At 37.2% G+C, this 17,253-nt stretch overlaps 1 protein-coding gene across 19 annotated transcripts in view; it reads left to right on the top strand.

Annotated features, from left to right (window-relative positions):
- The window catches only part of PAN3 (poly(A) specific ribonuclease subunit PAN3), an 86,401-nt gene that overhangs the window by 21,998 nt on the left and 47,150 nt on the right, over positions 1-17,253 (top strand). For 15 of the 19 annotated variants that reach the window (XR_015705183.1, XM_087759427.1, XM_087759433.1 and 12 more), the window contains 3 exons: positions 4,037-4,103; positions 6,654-6,724; positions 8,954-9,016. Coding sequence is in view for 18 of the 19 variants with exons in the window: in XM_087759427.1 (XP_087615553.1) it covers positions 4,037-4,103; positions 6,654-6,724; positions 8,954-9,016 (201 nt within the window). In the remaining variant the exon portion in view is untranslated. The remainder of the gene's footprint in view (positions 1-4,036; positions 4,104-6,653; positions 6,725-8,953; positions 9,017-17,253) is intronic. The other 4 variants (XM_087759436.1, XM_087759438.1, XM_087759429.1 and 1 more) reach the window with 1 other exon arrangement.

Below are 17,253 nucleotides of genomic sequence, written 5' to 3'. Positions count from 1 at the left end.
TGTATGCCAGTCAGCCTAGTTGAATTTTAACTAGTGCTTAAAGAACCTGAAAAATCATAGCAATAGGCAGGCAAAGAAAAGGAGTTTATATGGAACTGAGTGACATTGGTGTGGCGCTTAGTTATGACAAAGTTATCTTTCTATATTAACTTCCATATGGTGAAAGTCATGATGTACTAAAAAAGTCTGAAGCTCTCATATGTGTGTGCTTGCCTTGCCTGGCATAGGAATGAATAGTTCGTTTTCTTCTCCTGTTAATGGTTGCTCTTACCTTTCTGGAGCTTTCATCTTTTGGGTTGAGGTTCTTGTGATTGCATTCTTGAAATTGAATTTGTATGAAAAGTAGTTCAACACTGTTAGAAGAGGTTGAGAAGTGTTATTTAAAATCAAAACTGCCTTCTGGAAAACACAAATAACAAATAGTACCTGGGTTTTCTTTTTTTTTTTTTTTCTTTCACGACATTTTCAGCCTGACTTGGTAAAAATCGGATACAAAAATAACCTTCATTAAGACTAAATGCTTTTGGAAATTTTAATATTAAAACAGTTTAAAAATCCTTTACTGATTACATGCAGGACTTCTATGAACAATATTAAGGTAAGAAGCTTGTGCATGTGTAATAAAAGTGAGCAAAATGAAAATTCATGAAAGCGAGTGGTGAAGCGAAGGTTTTGAACCTCATTCAAGGTACCACTTACAAGCAGTTGTTAAAGCAAGAGCTGCCTAAGATCAGTGAGAGAAGCTTTGGTTTCTCAGGATCCTGGTTCATGTAAACTATGTCTGCACCTTCAACAAGACTTGACTTTGTAAAAAAGTTGCTGTTCGTAGGCTTTGTTTGCACACTGCTTCTGGAATCCTGAACAATGTGTTCTGTTGCAATCTGTTGTCTGCGTTGCGTGCACTGTATGTTTTTAGTGATCATATCAGCACTGATTCATCATTGCAGTCACCTATTCACATTGCAAGTCTGTTGATTGAATGTTTAACTCCTGTAATGGAAGAGGTAGAATATTGATGGCACAAAAGTGCTTGGTTCCAAGTTTAAGCCGTATGCTTAACCATCTTTGATACCAACCCAGATCTCGGTATCATATTTATCCCTGTTACAACAGACCATTACCTTTTGCATTAAAATTATTATGAAAATCTGAGTGTTATAAATAGACATTAACACTATTTTTATCTACGCCTGGACAATTTTTGTGCAAATCTGAAAGGTTCCCTTTAGAAATGTCTTCCTAAACCACTTCCTCTTATAAGGATCAGTGTGGATGTATCAAATGTCAAGAAAAGATGCATAACAGGGATACTTTTAAAATATTTAAAACTGTTTAACTTCTTTCCATTGCTTAGTCAGGAAGGGAATAGGATGTATGAATAGTTGAGCTACTGTAAAGCAGAAATTATTTATTTTGATGTATTCTTATTTCAGTGATGGAGAGCAGAAGGATAAGCATCCCTGAACTTGGGCAAGATTGTTAACTTAGTGTGGGTCTCCCAAAGTGTTTTGTAGAAATAAGTAAACTTTGTTTCACGAGAGGCATCCCTTTTGTATAAAGAATTAATTGTTGATCACTAATCCTTTAGTGAGAGTTACATTGTGTCAGTTCAGTATATTTCAGAAACATGAGATATGTGGCATCAAAATAAGGAAAGCATGTAGCAGACAGCTTTCTTCATTTTAGTCTTGGAAAAGCTGAAGGTTTACATAGTATTTACATGTGTACATATATTACACATTGTCCTAGGACATCTGCCATGTGCTATAGTTCTGCTTCATATAGTACTACGTACTTGTACTGAGTGAATAGTTGTATCAGAGAAGCCTGAATGATTGTAGAAAGCTTGCTGTAGCAACAGAGCATGGATAATGGAAATAATACATGGGGGAATAAAGCACCGAGGGATTGAGCATCTTGTTGAGTGGGTGACATTTGAAGGTATCTGCTGAAGTACCTAAATTTTTACCAAAACTTTCTTCAAGTTACTTTTCTAATAATGCAGGCTGTTTGGTTTTGGTTTTTTTTTTTTTTTTTTTTTAAGGACTTGCTTTCCACATAAAAACTACTTTACACAATCTATTCATTCTTTTAGATACAAGTATTAAAAGCTGCAGCTTCTGGTGAAGTCAGTGGTAGTATGAAAACTGCAAATGTTGAGAAACTTGAATTGCAGTAGGTTTACAGTTCTACTATACTGCGTAACACTCCAGCTTCTGTTGGTTCTCCTCTGTTCTTACCAAATTTACTCCAGAATATTGATCTTTCTGGTCAGGAATTAGATGAAATGGTATTGAAGTATAACGTAGTAAACTGCTTGCCCTCTGTCATGGTTTAACCCCAGCCGGCAACTAAGCACCACACAGCTGCTTGCTCACTCCCCGCCAGTGGGATGGAGGAGAGAATCGGAAACGTAAAAGTGAGAAAACTCATGGGTTGAGGTAAAGACAGTTTAACAGGTAAAGCAGAAGCTGCGCACACAAGCAAAGCAAGGAATTCATTCGCTGCTTCCCATGGGCAGGCAGGTGTTGAGCCATCTCCAGGAAAGCAGGGCTCCATCACATGTAACAATTACTTGGGAAGACAAAATGCTGTAACTCTGAACATTCCCCCCTTCCTTCTCCTTCCCCCATCTTTGTATGCTGAGCATGACGTCATATGGTGTGGAACATCCCTTTGGTCAGTTGGGGTCAGCTGTCCCAGCCGTGTCCCCTCCCAGCTTCTTGTGCACCCCCAGCCTGCTCGCTGGTGGGGTGGGGTGAGAGGCAGAAAAGGCCTTGACTCTGTGTAAGCCCTGCTCAGCAATAACAAAAACATCCCTGTGTTATCCACACTGTTTTCAGCACAAATCCAAAACATAGCCCCATACTAGCTGCTATGAAGAAAATTAACTCTATCCCAGTCAAGACCAGCATACCCTCTGCAACCAACATTGAGACTGGCCATGGAAAAATGTAAGCATAAAAGGGAACTCCAGTGACCAGTTTTGAGTCTTAGTCTGTGTCTAGACTACTAAATTAAACGTGCCTGGAAACTTTCCTTGATGCTTAGGGCCAGCTGGCACAAAATGGCCTGTTTGTGCTGGTGTACGCTCACCCGGTAAAGCAGAGGCTGCATGCAAACTGTCTATTTGAAGGGATCTCAAATCTTTTCACTGCTAAATAGTGCCTGGAAATTGGCTGGGAGAGTCCTGGTTGGTGTGGGCCAAAAGCATGCCAGGGAATATTTTAACAAATTACTGGTAGTGTCACTTAGCGATGGAGAACACTTCCTGACCTTGCCTTGCTTTTCTTTTCACACATTTTTCTTCCTTTTGGGAGACAGGAAGAAAATGGTCAAAGAAAATAACAAGCAGGAGTAAGGAGAGACACTTTTAAACTTCTGTATCAAAGCAGTGGTAGCTCTTATAGCAGCACTGCCTCACTTAGTCCAGTTTATTGCTAGCCCATATCTCTAGAGGAATGTAGGAGAAGCAGGTGGAGCCTAGGAAGAATTGAGAGGGTTTCAGATGTTCTGCTGGCTTTACAAGAATTGCATGATTTCGCTGAAGGGTCTCAAAAGGTTCTTTTGTTTTTAAAAAGAATCTATCAAATGCTATACTGTTTTGAGTATTTTTCGTTGGAGAAGTTTCATGTGATGATAGTGTATAATAAAGGGAGGAGTTGTTTCAGGAGTACAGTGTGAAAGAATGTTTAAAGGAGATAAGTAATTGGCTTATCTAAAGTTTTGACGATGTACAGGAAGAGAACCATAGGTTTGGTAGACACTCCCAAGTTAGAAGAAATTCATGAAGATAGTGTTCTGTTTTAATGTACAGTAGTTTTTGGTTTGCATTGCTCTCCTGCAAAATGCTTTATTTTATTAAACATTTTTGTGAACTAGAAACCACTGTCTGCATAGGGTATTTATTAAGTGGGGGAATGAGCACAGGCTTCATGGTCTCTTCTTAAAACTTTCTAAATATGATCCCCAATGCTCTCGCTTCGTCTTTTACAGCTTTATTTTACATGAACAGTTTTGTCTTTTATTTTTGCAGAGGATGACAAATAGCAGCAGCTCCCCTAGCCTTCTCAATGACAGTGCCAAGCAGTATGCAGGCCATGGTAAGTACTTTTAAAGTAATATGTATAAAAGTATGTTTGGAAATTTAAAAGATTCACTTTAGTAAAACTGAGACTTAAGGGTGGTTGTTTTTTTTTTTTCTCCTCTGATTTGATTTGAGATGCAGTAGAACTTTATTTTTTACCAGTAGTGTATTGTGATTACTTGTAATCCAAAGCTGAAGTGCTACTGAACTCATAAATTTTCAGTCTTCTCTTTGCTGCAGTGGGGAAAAACTGGGGGGGCAAGGAAAGAAAAAAACACAACCCGGCAACAAGGCAGCCCCCCAACCTCCCCCCCCCCCCGCCCCAAATCGGTCTTGTTACTTCAAGTGAAATGCTAGTTTGGATATCCACCATAAAGCACTGATAGCTTAAATAAGCATTTCTATTGCTCCACAGTAGTATCCCTTTTTATTGTGCTTTTCAAGTAAGTTATTGTGTGGAATGAATGTACAGGTCTTACATTTCACAAAAAACCTACAGCCTAAATTTATCACATAACTGATGATTTTTAATAGATGTAAGTTTTGTCCTGTAAGTACTTTACATCTTTTATCTTTTTTTTTTTCCCACTGCTATTGGGAACATGGTTTTCAACCAAACAAGATGTCTCCATAGTGCAGGCCAACATACTCGCTAAATTACTATGGAGGGTATATTGAACTTCTGTAATGCACTTTTCAGAATCGCTTTCCAAATTATAACAGGCACTGCAGATTATTTCAGCTATAGCTGTCAAACTAACTTCTTTAAAGAAGAGGATACTACTTCCTTATAGCAAGGACACACATTTAAAATCCATTTCTGCTCTGAAAATTGCTGTGTAAATGGTGTTCTAGAAATCCATTTGCATGTCTGACCCTGCAGCTAGTCTACTTACTAGGGTTATAATTTTTTAAGCATGGTAGTGACTACTATAAAATTAACTTAGTTGAAATTTGTTGTTTGTTTGTTTGTTTTTTTTTTTTCTTCCTCCTGGTTCATTGCCAGTAGGTTTTGTGATTAATTCTACTTCTTTTGTCCCACCAAACAATTAGCTATTCAAGGCAGTGGAGGTCTCCAGTTTTAAATGCAGTCAGAGTTTGACTGTGACAGGCCAAATAGTAATGGTGATGCATGTGAAGGAGAGAAACCAGACTGACTTTTGGAAACCAATTTAAATTCTGTTGTGTCTCAGGTCCTTTTCTTCCCTGCCCCCCAAGCTGTGCTTCACTTGTAGAATTACCCCTTTAAGGAGTTTTGATTAATGTTGAAGGAAGTGTTTCATCAAAACACTGATGTTTACAGCTGGCAGTCATCTGCTAATTTTGACAGCTCTGTGCATGCAATTTGTTGTTCACAGTTGCATCTGTGATTCTTATTCAGTTTTTGGTGCTTCAACTCCAGAAGGGATGCATAGGGATGAAGAAAAAGCAATAAACCGCTACTAATAGAATGTAGACTTTTGCTACCTTTAGTTCTGATTTAAATTTGTGCAGAACAGTGACAGGACAAATAAGATCCACATCAGGCCCCCGTGCAATGCTACAGGCTTGGGGAGGAGTGGCTGGAGAGCTGCCTGGCGGAAAAGGACCTGGGAATGTTGGTTGACAGCCACCTGAACATGAGCCAGCAGTGTGCTCAGGTGGCCAAGAGGGCCAATAGAATCCTGGCTTGTATCAAGAATAGTGTGGCCAGCAGGACCAGGGCAATGATAGTGCCCCTGTACTTGGCACTGGTGAGGCCGCACCTTGAGTGCTGTGTTCAGTTTTGGGCCCCTCACTACAAGAAGGACATCGAGGTGCTGGAGCGTGTCCAGAGGAGGGCAACGAAGCTGGTGAAGGGTCTGGAGCACAAGTCTTATGAGGAGCGGCTGAGGGAGCTTGGGTAGCTTAGTCTGGAGAAGAGAAGGCTCAGGGGAGACCTTCTCGCTCTCTACAACTATCTGAAAGGAGGTTGTAGCGAGGTGGGGGTCAGTCTCTTCTCCCAGGTAACAAGCGATAGGACGAGAGAAAATGGCCTCAAGTTGCACCAGGGGAGCTTTAGGCTGGTTATTAGGAAAAACTTCTTCACTGAAAGGGTAGTCAGGCACTGGACCAGGCTGCCCAGGGAAGTGGTTGAGTCTCCATCCCTGGAGGTATTTAAAAGAAGGGTAGACGTGGTGGTCGAGGACATGGTTTAGCGGTGGACTTGGCAGTGTTAGGTTAATGGTTTCTACTTGATGATCTTAAGGGTCTTTTCCAACCTTAATGATTCTATGATTCTATGATTATTTGTAAGACTGTGTTATATGGAAGATTACTAATTTCAGGTAACTGGAGAGGAAGGCTTTGAAATGTTACATGGTTGTTAAGTAATGTCAACAGCAATTAAACTTACTAACTTCTGCTAATGAGCTCCATTTCAATTGAGCAGTTGCACAGAATCTAATAAATGCTGCGGGTTTTAGCAGTGTCGTTGCTAAACTTAGTTTTGTCAAAAGGATTTTTTCCATACAGAAATATTAAAAAATGTAAAATTTGTTTTTAATATTAGAGGTATATAACATGTTGTTTTACATTCTTTTTACAGATCCACTAACTTCACCAAATTCATCCTTGTTTAATGACTTTGCTGCCCTCAGCGTGTCTCAAAGGAGGAAGGTAAGCAACAAGTAAATCTTAAGTAGCATATTTGTATATGAGTTGACAGGGAAGAAGATCTGGAATAACTTGAAATGCTATGTGAAATAAAGATGATTCTTCTAATGTTACTAGATTTATTTTCCTGTGTTACTGCTGATATAAATAAGATCTTACTACTCCATTTTTGCTATGCCAGATCAGACTGCTGCTGGTATTAAGAAATATTCCAAGTACTTGTAAACTGAAGTTTATAAGAATGCTTTCAATATGAAAATTAGGACATAGCTTATTAAATTTAAAAACAAATTATTTTTATTGTACTGAGGCACAAGACAAGCCACCTGCAAGCCTTCATGGCAAAAAGTTCTGAGTACATTAAGAATCGTTCCCCCATTTACTTATCCATGATGTAAAAGTAGTTCTTACAGTTTGAAACGGATTTCGTTTGAAAGACATTCTATAATATTGGGAAGCTAGGGTTGGGGATTTTTTCCCCTGTAATCTGTATTGACAAATCTCTACTTCTGCTGAGGGCTAGAAAGCAACTTCAAACACCTTTGACCTGCACCAATGCCGGTTGTGGTGTTTTCCTCTATACACTTACAAATGCAGTGGCTGGAATAAGAGACAAAAGGCTGGTTACCCCAGAGTTCCTTCTCATTTTTGTGAACTGTGGCTTATCAAAAAAGACATGTTGTCCCAACCAGTTACCAGATTTTACTTTCACTGATGACTTCCATATTTCACTACTCTTATTAGCCACATGATCCTGAACTTTCTTGTAGTCTATAATGTATTGTGTTGAACGCATGCTACATCAGCATGCTTGTGACTTTTCATAGCGCTTCATTTGTGTGCTGGCAGTTAGGAGCTCTGTATCATTCCTGCAGGTGAAAATTGGGCTTAAAGATAATTACCATAATTGGCCCATCAGACTAATGTTCCTTGAAATGAAATGCTGTTGTAGAATGTTAACTTCCTAATATTGTGATGTATTCAAACTGCATGGAATCTCTGAATTACCCTTTTCCTTAATGCCAGTATAGTGCACTGGAAGTTGGATGTGAACAATTATAAATGTACTGTTTATCCACTTACTGAGGACAGTAAGAATGAAAGTAAGCATAGATTCCTTTTTAACTCAGTCTGCAAGCACTGTATATATGTGTGCAAGTGTGAGTGTGTGCTTATGTATGTAAACCACATACACAAAAGAAAATGCACTATCATACAGAAGTATTACCAGAGGGACCACTGCCTCTAATATTAAAAATTACTTCAAAGTTAATTAAAACAGTAGAAAATGGAAACAAACAGATTAATGTTTGAGTGTAAAGCTCAAGTAACTCAAAGCTCAAATACTGATGTAGAGTCTTTTCTGACTTGATCCCTTTTTTCCCCAAGAAAAAAATCAGCAAATTAAGCCACTTGCTGCTACAATAGTATCAAGAGAAAGATTTATCTGTGAAACCGATTGACTTGGATTTTTTCCAATTAGTATTTCAGACATAACTGGCATTAATTGAAAGAGGTTTGTGTTTTGCTTTGCATATTAATAATTTATTGTTTGTTATGACTGCTATTTTGTAATGTATGTTTGTATAAAAGGTTGTTAAATAATACTAGTAATGGGGAAGTTTTCATCTAATATTACTTGAGCTGTCTAAAATCTAGGCAGCCAGGCTCCCTCTATAGTCAGTAGAGAGAGATGAGCAGCTTAAAGGAACATTCATCTCACATTGAGAAAAGTATTTGGGAAAAGACTAGATGTCAGTTACTGCTTTAAGTGGATAAAAATTGGTGGCTAAAGTTAGGAGAAATTAATCACACTTTTGTGACTGACTGATTTTTACTACCAGACAATACATTGCAAATAGTCATGGATATAGCTTCTTAATATTTTTAGTATTTTTTGAGTACAATATTCAAATTGTTTTAAGTGATTTCCTCAAAAGCACTAAATGCTTGATTGCCAGGTATTTAAAAACTTGTGTGATTTCCCCCCCCACCCCAGTAACTGGGATTTGTTTAGAGCTTGAGCAATTTGATTTATCAGGCCAGTGCTTGACGCCTCCTGTAACACAAGACAGATAGCCTTCTAGAAGCGTGTGCTTCTGTTCATTGACTCTAAAGGGAGCCTTGATGATGAGCTCAAGTGTAGAAATTTACAACATCTACTATTTGAAAAAAAACTTTTCATTTTCTTGCTAAGAGCCCAGGGCTAAGGTTTTGTTTGTTCTGAACTAGCTGGCAAAACCAGCATTTCCTTCGTTTATCACTGACTTGGAGGACAGATATAATACAGTCTTGGTAAGTGAATAAAGACCAATTGCTTTCCTTTACAAATTAGAGTTGTGATATTTTAAATATTTAGAACTATTAAGTTATTTGCAACTATGTAAAAACTGCATGTTTGTGTTGCATAAAACCATGAATAGTTTCTGTAAAAGCATGTAAGATGTAGCTGTGTTAAGCAAGGAAGTTAAGTTTATTAATCTTCATTGTCTCTGGATATTGCTGATCATGTTATCGTGGCAGCCCTTTAACAATGGGCAAGCCATATGGACATAAGTATTTTATATCAATAAAATAATAAAGATAAGACTTGGTGATCATAATTCTGAATATCCTTGCTTTTTAATTAGGCAGCTTTTTTGAAACTAGTTAGTGTGACTGCACTATTCGAGTTGCTTATGATTATTTTGATGTTTAAAGATGTTTTTGTTTAAAAAGTAAACATAGTCCTTGAATTTTTATGAACATTCTCGAGGTTATTTTCTCTGTTTAGAAATTATTAAACTGCATTTCAATTTTAGATTTCAGGAAAGCTAAGATTACTATTTAAAGACATTTTTATAGGATACTTAAAATGAAATCAAAGGAGCTAAGTATTTCTGTAGATGGAGCCTTGGTGGAGGTTCTGTCAACTGTAAAACCTTCTGGATTTACTGTCCGGTTGTTGTAACTCCACATGCAGTAAGACAAGCAACCTTAAAGTGAATTTCCTATAAGAGATTTTCAGGTAAGTATTAATCTACAATGCACAAATAGGATTTGTGAAGCATGGAACAAAAGCTAGAGTTAGTAATAGACTAACCCTCTTTCCTGAGAATAATGATGTCACATTTTATTTTATCTTATCTTCAAATACATGTTATGCTTGTTAAAAATAGGGTAGCATTCTGAACTTGGAACTTCTTGGGTGTTTTTCCTAAATTGGCTTTAGCCATTATCTAGAACAATGCTTCTCTCTAAACCCTGAAATGATCTGGCTGGAAAACTCCTTGCATTCATTTTGGTGGTTCTGGTAAACAGTTCATAAAAATGTGTGCAACATAGCTGATCAGAATCTGTTGCCAAGGGAATGACAGCTTAATGCACTAAAAAGAAAATCTCTGATGAAACTTTTGTTTAAATTTGTTCTGAGACTGTTGCCACCAATCCAGGCTAAAGGGTTCCTCTACTTGTCACTGGTCAGCCTTACAAGATAGTGAAAAGCACTCCTTTTGCATTTTACTTTGGTTTTTCATACCTTCAATCCTCATGAAAACTGAACTCTTCTGAAAAGTTCCTAACATTGGTTTATTTCCATTTCACTTTTTTCTTTTACTTGTTCAGTCACACCTAGAGCAGGGCCATTAAGGTGAGAACCACTGTTAGTCCACAGGCTGCAAGGAGTGAACCAACTGCTGTAGTGAACAACTTTCAATACAATTTTAATGCTATTTTGTATGTATTTTGAAGAATTTTTTTTTCTTTTGAGAACTCCTTCCATTGGTTTTAGGTGACTAAAGGCCAGGACCAAAAGACACTAAACTAGATTAGAATAGAAAGTATAGGAGAGATTATTTGGATGGAAGTTCACCCAGAACAGGGTGCTGCTGCTTAGTGCTCTCAATGGAGATCTACAGCAAGTAAGATTGGACAGCCGACTTCTTTAATTCATATACTTTGATCAGCAGTAATAAATGTGCAGAGAAAATAATTTTGAAACAAAAGACTGCCTGTAAGCCTAGTCTGCATAAATGCAAGCTTTTTAATGAGTACAAGGAGAGTTGCTCCTCTTCTGTTAAAAGAAAACAATAAAGCTGACTTCAGGTGCTGTGGAAACCAAATTCTTAAGACCTAAACTATTGCAAGTTTATTTTTGAGTGTCCTGTCCTCCATCTAGTTTTGTTGCCTGTTGGGAAGCTGTATTTCTCTCCAGCTTCCCGTCTCCAGCTCTGTCTTGACACCTCTGATACCTGATCTTTGTATTGTTCAGTGGTGTTCATTGAAAAGCCACGTGTGCCATGTTTGGTCTTGCTGTATTTACCTTTAATTAAAATGTGCCGAGACAGTTGTTTTCTGTTTCATAGCCTCCTGAATACCATCTCAGAAGCATGAGTCATGGTCTGAGAAGTTGGGGGGTCATTACCAAACACCACGTCGTGCCGCTGTGTTGTAAACTGCAGGATTATGGCTGCGCAGACTTTATAATGTACCTGGGCTAAATTTATATTTCAAACCTGAAATTTTCCTTCTGGGATTATACACCTCTACTGCAATACTAAAACATTACAGTTCATAAGTCATGAAAAAAAAGTTGTTGCAGGTATATAGAAAGACTATGCTTCTGGAGAAAACTAATAAATGTTTGCAGGTACTGGGATGTTTATCTCAGCCTAAAATGTGTTTTAAGGGTGTGATATCATCTAACCCATTTTAATTTTTTTTTTTTTAATAATTGGAATTGTTCCTTGATTGTGTGCTCTTGCTGCCTTAGTAATTACTACGTAGTATGGTATTTTTCATTTTTGAGTGTGACATGAGAGAATATATTATTCACATTCATTTTTGTGTATGGATTAGTGATCACTGTGTTATGTAGAAATCAAATTATTAAAGCACTTCCTTTTTAGAACTGTGTAACATTTTTACATTGATGAGGAGGTGTCATATTTGTGTTGCCTCATCCTGTTGTGTATTTGAAGGAAAAGAGCAGAATAAGATGACTGCATAGCGCATCACTTGCTTTAGAGTTGTATTAAAAAGACCTTTGCTTGTTTTGGGTTTGTATCTAAGCAGGTCAGGTATATGTTACGGCCTACAGGCATCTAAAACATTAAATGCTAACCTCACTCCCCATTTTTAAAGCATAACTTTTCAGTTAGCCACTGAGACTTTGTCAGGTGCAGCTTACAAGCTGAAGCCATTAACTGCAAATGTAACTTTGATGTGCAAGATCCTTTTGCTTATATTTACAAGCTTTATTTGATTCTTTCTATGCCAAGGTGTATGTAGTCTTTAGGAGTGATTTGCAGTAAAATAATTGAAAGACTTTTTAAACTTGTGCATACATTTGTTGAAGACACTATACAAATATTTAAAGCAGCTAGAAAATATACCATTTTTGAAAAGTCATATGCCTAGTAAAGACCAGAGTAAAAGTCACATCAGTCTTTAATCTTCTTTTGTCTATATTTTTGCTTCTGAACTGTGCATCATTTTCCCACTATTTTTATAAGTAATATAAAAACTTCTGGCCTATTAGAAAAGAGATGTTTAAGCATTAAAAAACCTGTGGTTTGCTCACTGTGTGCTCTGTTAGCAATGGAGTTTCTGAAAGTACATCTTGGGGTGGTGGTACGCTGGCAAGTCTTGGCTACACAGAACTATCTGCTCTAATGATGGTGGAAAAAGCCTACTTTTCCACCTGCTTGTTTCAATTCAGCAGGTGGTATTAGTTTCCTGTAAAAGAACTTTGCCAGTATAACTACATCCATGCTAGGTTTTAGCTGTTGTGGTAATTCATACCTTATCCAACCTATCTAGGCTGCAAAATTGGTGAGAAAAGATTTGACTTAAAGATATGTCAGTTTTCCTTAGTTCCTTCTGAACTCTTCAAGATTTTCACGTCTTCAGCATATAGGCTTCTGAAATACACTTTTTCGTATGTATACCTGAGAAGTGTTCCTTAGCTATGGTTTAAAATGCATGATGTTATGCCTGATCTGTTGCAGATCTAAAATTTGATTGAACCAAGAATGGTTTTTTTGCAGTGATCAAATATGTTGCTCTGGAATAAGACCTATTTCCATGGCAAATTGCACGTTTTACTTTTCTTTGGGTAGAAGAATCTTTTTTGTTTGTATCTGTATACTTTTCATCTACTGAAAGTGTTATCCCCAGCCAAACCCATGAACAATTTAAAAAAAGGGGTTCCAGATGGAAGGGTGGCTAGTTTGTAAGTGCGTGTAATCGCAATGTATAACATTATAAACTTTAAAATTATAAACATATAAACATTATAAATGTTAGCATACTCTTCCTTTTTTTTTCATAAAAAAGGAAAAAAAAACAAACAAAAAAACACCACCCAACAACAAACCCCAACCAGCCAAACACACAATTATTTTTTTAACCTGTTGATCAGGCTCCTATTCCATTTTTTTGTGGATATGAAAGTAAAAAAATTGGTTCCAACCTTCACAAGTTGAGATACAGAAAGCAAGTATTGTCTGCCTCACTACCAGTGAAAGGTTGTAATGAAAGAGGAAGAGGAGAGAGTACCTTGGTTAGCAACAAACCCAAACCATGTGAAGGGGTTTGTAGCTCTATTGGCCACAAAGCTTAAAAAGTAATGACAAGACAACTTCTCTTTTTCATATTACCAGCTTGCAAATCTGTTAGGATACTCCTGGTGGCTATACCTAATGTTCAGGTGTAACACCTTGTAGAACTTATTACTAAATCCAGTTACACAGTTGTATTCACAATTAAGATACTTCTTGGCTGATTGTGCCTGTATAGGGATTCTGCCCAGACTATTGTGCTTTTCCTCAGTAACATATTGAAGTTCATTTCCATAGCTGGGTTTCAAGTATTGTCTTATTCCAGCTAATTGGTTATGGCTGTTGGGTGAAAATAGCAATGATGATACCAATGGCATGTAGTTAGCTTTTTGTCTTCAAGACAGAATACAACAAAAGTTGGTTCTTTTTCAGTAGACTAGCACCCTAGCTGAGTGTTTAACCTCTTTTTCTAATGGTGTCTTTGCCATTACCTTCTGTTAAAAAACTGAAGTCTTACAAAACAAGTCAATGTCGGAACTTAAAATTGCATATATTGCTTAATTTTGTTATAAGTAGTACAAGGAAAATATGATGCTGTATACCTGAGCTTTCCTATCTGACAATGTGATATTTATTTTTATCTGTTTGTACATGCAGATATGGTCAACTCACTGTACAACAGATGAGCCCTAGCTAATGCTACTGTGATACCTTTTAGCTATGGTAATTTAAGGTAATGCTGCTTAATTTAGCCTGTGATGGGGAAGGCTTAAGATCACTTGTATTTGCTTCAGTAGTATATGCACATAGAGAGCATTACTGTAGCTCAGATTACTCACAATACTTTAAAGCACAATAGCCTGCTCATGTGTTTGTATGTCAAACTTAATTGTGCATTTCTTGGTACAGAAAATGTCTTGTAAATCTTAAATTCAAAGCCCACCAGAGGTAAGTGCATTTTAAGGAACAGAAATGTAATTTGGGACATGAGTGATCCAGAAAAAAATCCAATTGCAGATCTTCAGTGGAAGAAAACTTTGGAATTGTGTAGTTCGATTTACCAGCTTATCCAGACTTAAATATTACATGGAAGTTATTAGACAGGAGGAGTCTTTACAGTTCGAGTCTTCGTAAACCTTTTCTTGTTTAGATTTAATCCTCTAGGATAGCCTTAGAACATTTTCCACCAGTGGTATGTCCAACCCTGAATTGGAAAGAGGAAGTGTGGCATCGCCCGCTGTCCATGAAACAGGAGGAACTAGGGGCAAAGACACTGTTACAGCAAACAGAAGGAAGAAAATGGACTTGCTAAACATGTTCCCAAACTTCTTGTTGAATGAATGGGGAGTAAGTAATGAAGCTGACTTGAGGAACATTTTCTAATGTGGGCTAATTAAGTTACTCATCTGTAGTAATGTTCTGATGTGAAGATGCTACTCAGGAAGGACCTTTTTCCTTTATAGAGTGGATTTATTTTGTTCAAGTGTAATGTTTCTCAGACTTTGGGGGTTTATCTTTTGTAACGTAACACCTTCCCTCTAATCGTGCCAACCAATAGTTTCCTATCATTAATTGCTGGCAGCAGCTTGATTCTACAGGGCACTACAGGGCAAGGGCTATAATTATTAGCTATGGTTGAAAATGCTTACCCTTCTCACCCTGGGGAGCCAAGCTGTTGCTAGCAATTAAAGGTAGTTAGCTGTTCCCTGCCTCATGTAAACATTTGCAGCCAGTAATTACTACTGCTTCTCACTTCTCTGCCCCAGAGGAACTGAACTCTTCCAGTAATGCTTTGTAATAATTTGGTTTTGTTGTTTTTTTTCTTTCTTTCCCTTAGATTTCATTTTAATTATTGTAGTTTAACCTTATTTTTCCATTTAAAAATAATTGTGATGTTTTTGACCTTTCATAATTCATTTGGAACATGTAACCATATTGGGAGTTGCAACCTAGTTTGAGAAATACTTGCTAAAGGATTATGAAATATTTCAATGTTTTAGGCACCTTCTCCCCTCTCAAAAAAAAAAAAAGTTCAGTATGTTGAACTATCCCCTCATCTGTATGGCTGAACAGGGTTTTTTTACCTCATAGAAAGGCTTTAGGGAAGGCAAAAATGCAATTGCTTTTGTAATCATCCAAGAGAAATTGTTGCCATGCAAAGAAATTGGGTTTGTTTGTCCATATTGTCATGCCTTTGTGTTTTAGGTAGATACATTAGTTCAGTTCAGGAATGATCAGGGAATGCCGAGTTCTTGGTTGTTTCAAGATGCACAGTTCTGTGTCTGTTGCTTTATTTGCTGCTCTGTGTAGAGGGCAGGGATGTAGCAAAGTTGATAGGCTTATTCAAACTACTCAGTCTATTTGAGCTTTCCTTTCTATTGAATCTCTCCTCTTGGCAGACACTTCTCTGTGTTTTCTGGTCTCTTGTAAACTCAGATTAGATTTCTGAATCAGATGCCATTTTGCTCATTGAAAAGAAGTGTAATTTAGAATTATTCTGATGCAAATATGCTGAAATTTATTTCCAAATGTTAATATTGTATTGTCCACCTTCCAGTGTCTATCTGAACAATGAAATCTTGGCCTAGTAATCTCCTGGTGATGTTTCATAGCAATATGATATATAATATATATATAATATAGTGATAATGAAATTAAAAATTTCATTTAGTCTCATCCACTTTTTAGTGTAATTTTTTTCATACAAGTAAGCCAAGAACTCCTAGTATGCAAATTCTTATTGTCTCTGTGTTGCTTTATGGTGTAAAATTGACCATTGTTCCTCTCCCCTGCCCCCTAGTATGGTCCTTCATAAAGCCTAAAATACCATTTCATTCTGTTGCCTGGAATCTGAATCCTGTTGTAACTGAAACAGCCTCTCTCCACATTGGCTCGGTTTCTCTTCTGTTTTGGTTCTGCTTTTCAAAATATTTATAGATCACCTTTTATTATGTAGGATTAAAAGAACCTTTTATGAATAGGAATGTGTTTGGACACTGGGTTGTAGTCCAGTAGTCTGAGGCAGACTGTGTCCCTGCACTTGGTAGAACATGGAGAGAGATGGGGAAGCTGCCAAGGAAACTGTTACTCTTCGTTATGCTATTATGTCCAATAGCCAGGCTAAGAAAAACACATACTGCATTCAAACCCTGCCCTAAAGCCCAATGTTATGTGTATGTCTGGCTTCTCAGACCTTACAGCTTTACAGTTTATGATATTAGTAGTCCTTCTGAATTACTGAGATGGTAGGTTGCCCAATAGTTGAATGATTCTCTCAATAAATAACCAATATTTAGATTTACTGTGATCAAGTTTGCTTTTGAACCATAGGAGGACTTTGTGCCTACCTGTCACACCGTTTACCAAATTTCTAATTGGTACAGCAAAATTCAGTCTTGTTTATTATTATCAAAGTTGGTCAACTTGATCTTAATGGAGTTTATTGCCTTTGTAGTTCATAGTCAATGTTGGTATCCTTGGTGTGGTGTGGGTTGTGTTGTTGTTGTTGTTGTGTTTTTTGTTTTAGGCAAATGAGCTACTAGTGACTCTTCTCAGTTTTAATTATTTCCAAAGCTTTCAGCCTAAAAGTTTTCAGGGAAGTAGATGAGGATATCTGTTTAGGTTTTGGTTTTTGCAGCCATTTTATGGTAGTTTTGTCCTGTGTTTTACAAATTGTTTGTGTGCGAGTGGGGAATCTTCTCCAAGTAGATTCTCACTTTGTTTCCTGAGGAACAATTTTTAAAATGCATGTAAAGGTATACATTGCTAAGATTTATAATCTACCAGCTGAAGTAAATATCTGAATAAAGGTAAGTTTTAATTAATTATAAAGTGGTCTATATCCAGATGATGATAGTTGCATTTTCACATCAAAAAAAACCACAGCAAAAGAAAAACAGACCAACCCCTGCAGTTTGGTCCAATTGTTGGTATAATTGGTATAAAAGGTCCTGGTCTACATATGTGCATACATGATGAAGTATTTCTTTTGGT

Source organism: Nipponia nippon, unplaced genomic scaffold (assembly GCF_047370975.1).
Source record: "Nipponia nippon isolate SJK-2023a ecotype South Korea unplaced genomic scaffold, ASM4737097v1 scaffold_2, whole genome shotgun sequence".
Classification (NCBI taxonomy): Eukaryota; Metazoa; Chordata; class Aves; order Pelecaniformes; family Threskiornithidae; genus Nipponia; species Nipponia nippon.
The sequence above is the reverse complement of the archived record's forward strand: the minus strand, read 5'-3'. Positions and strand labels throughout refer to the sequence as shown.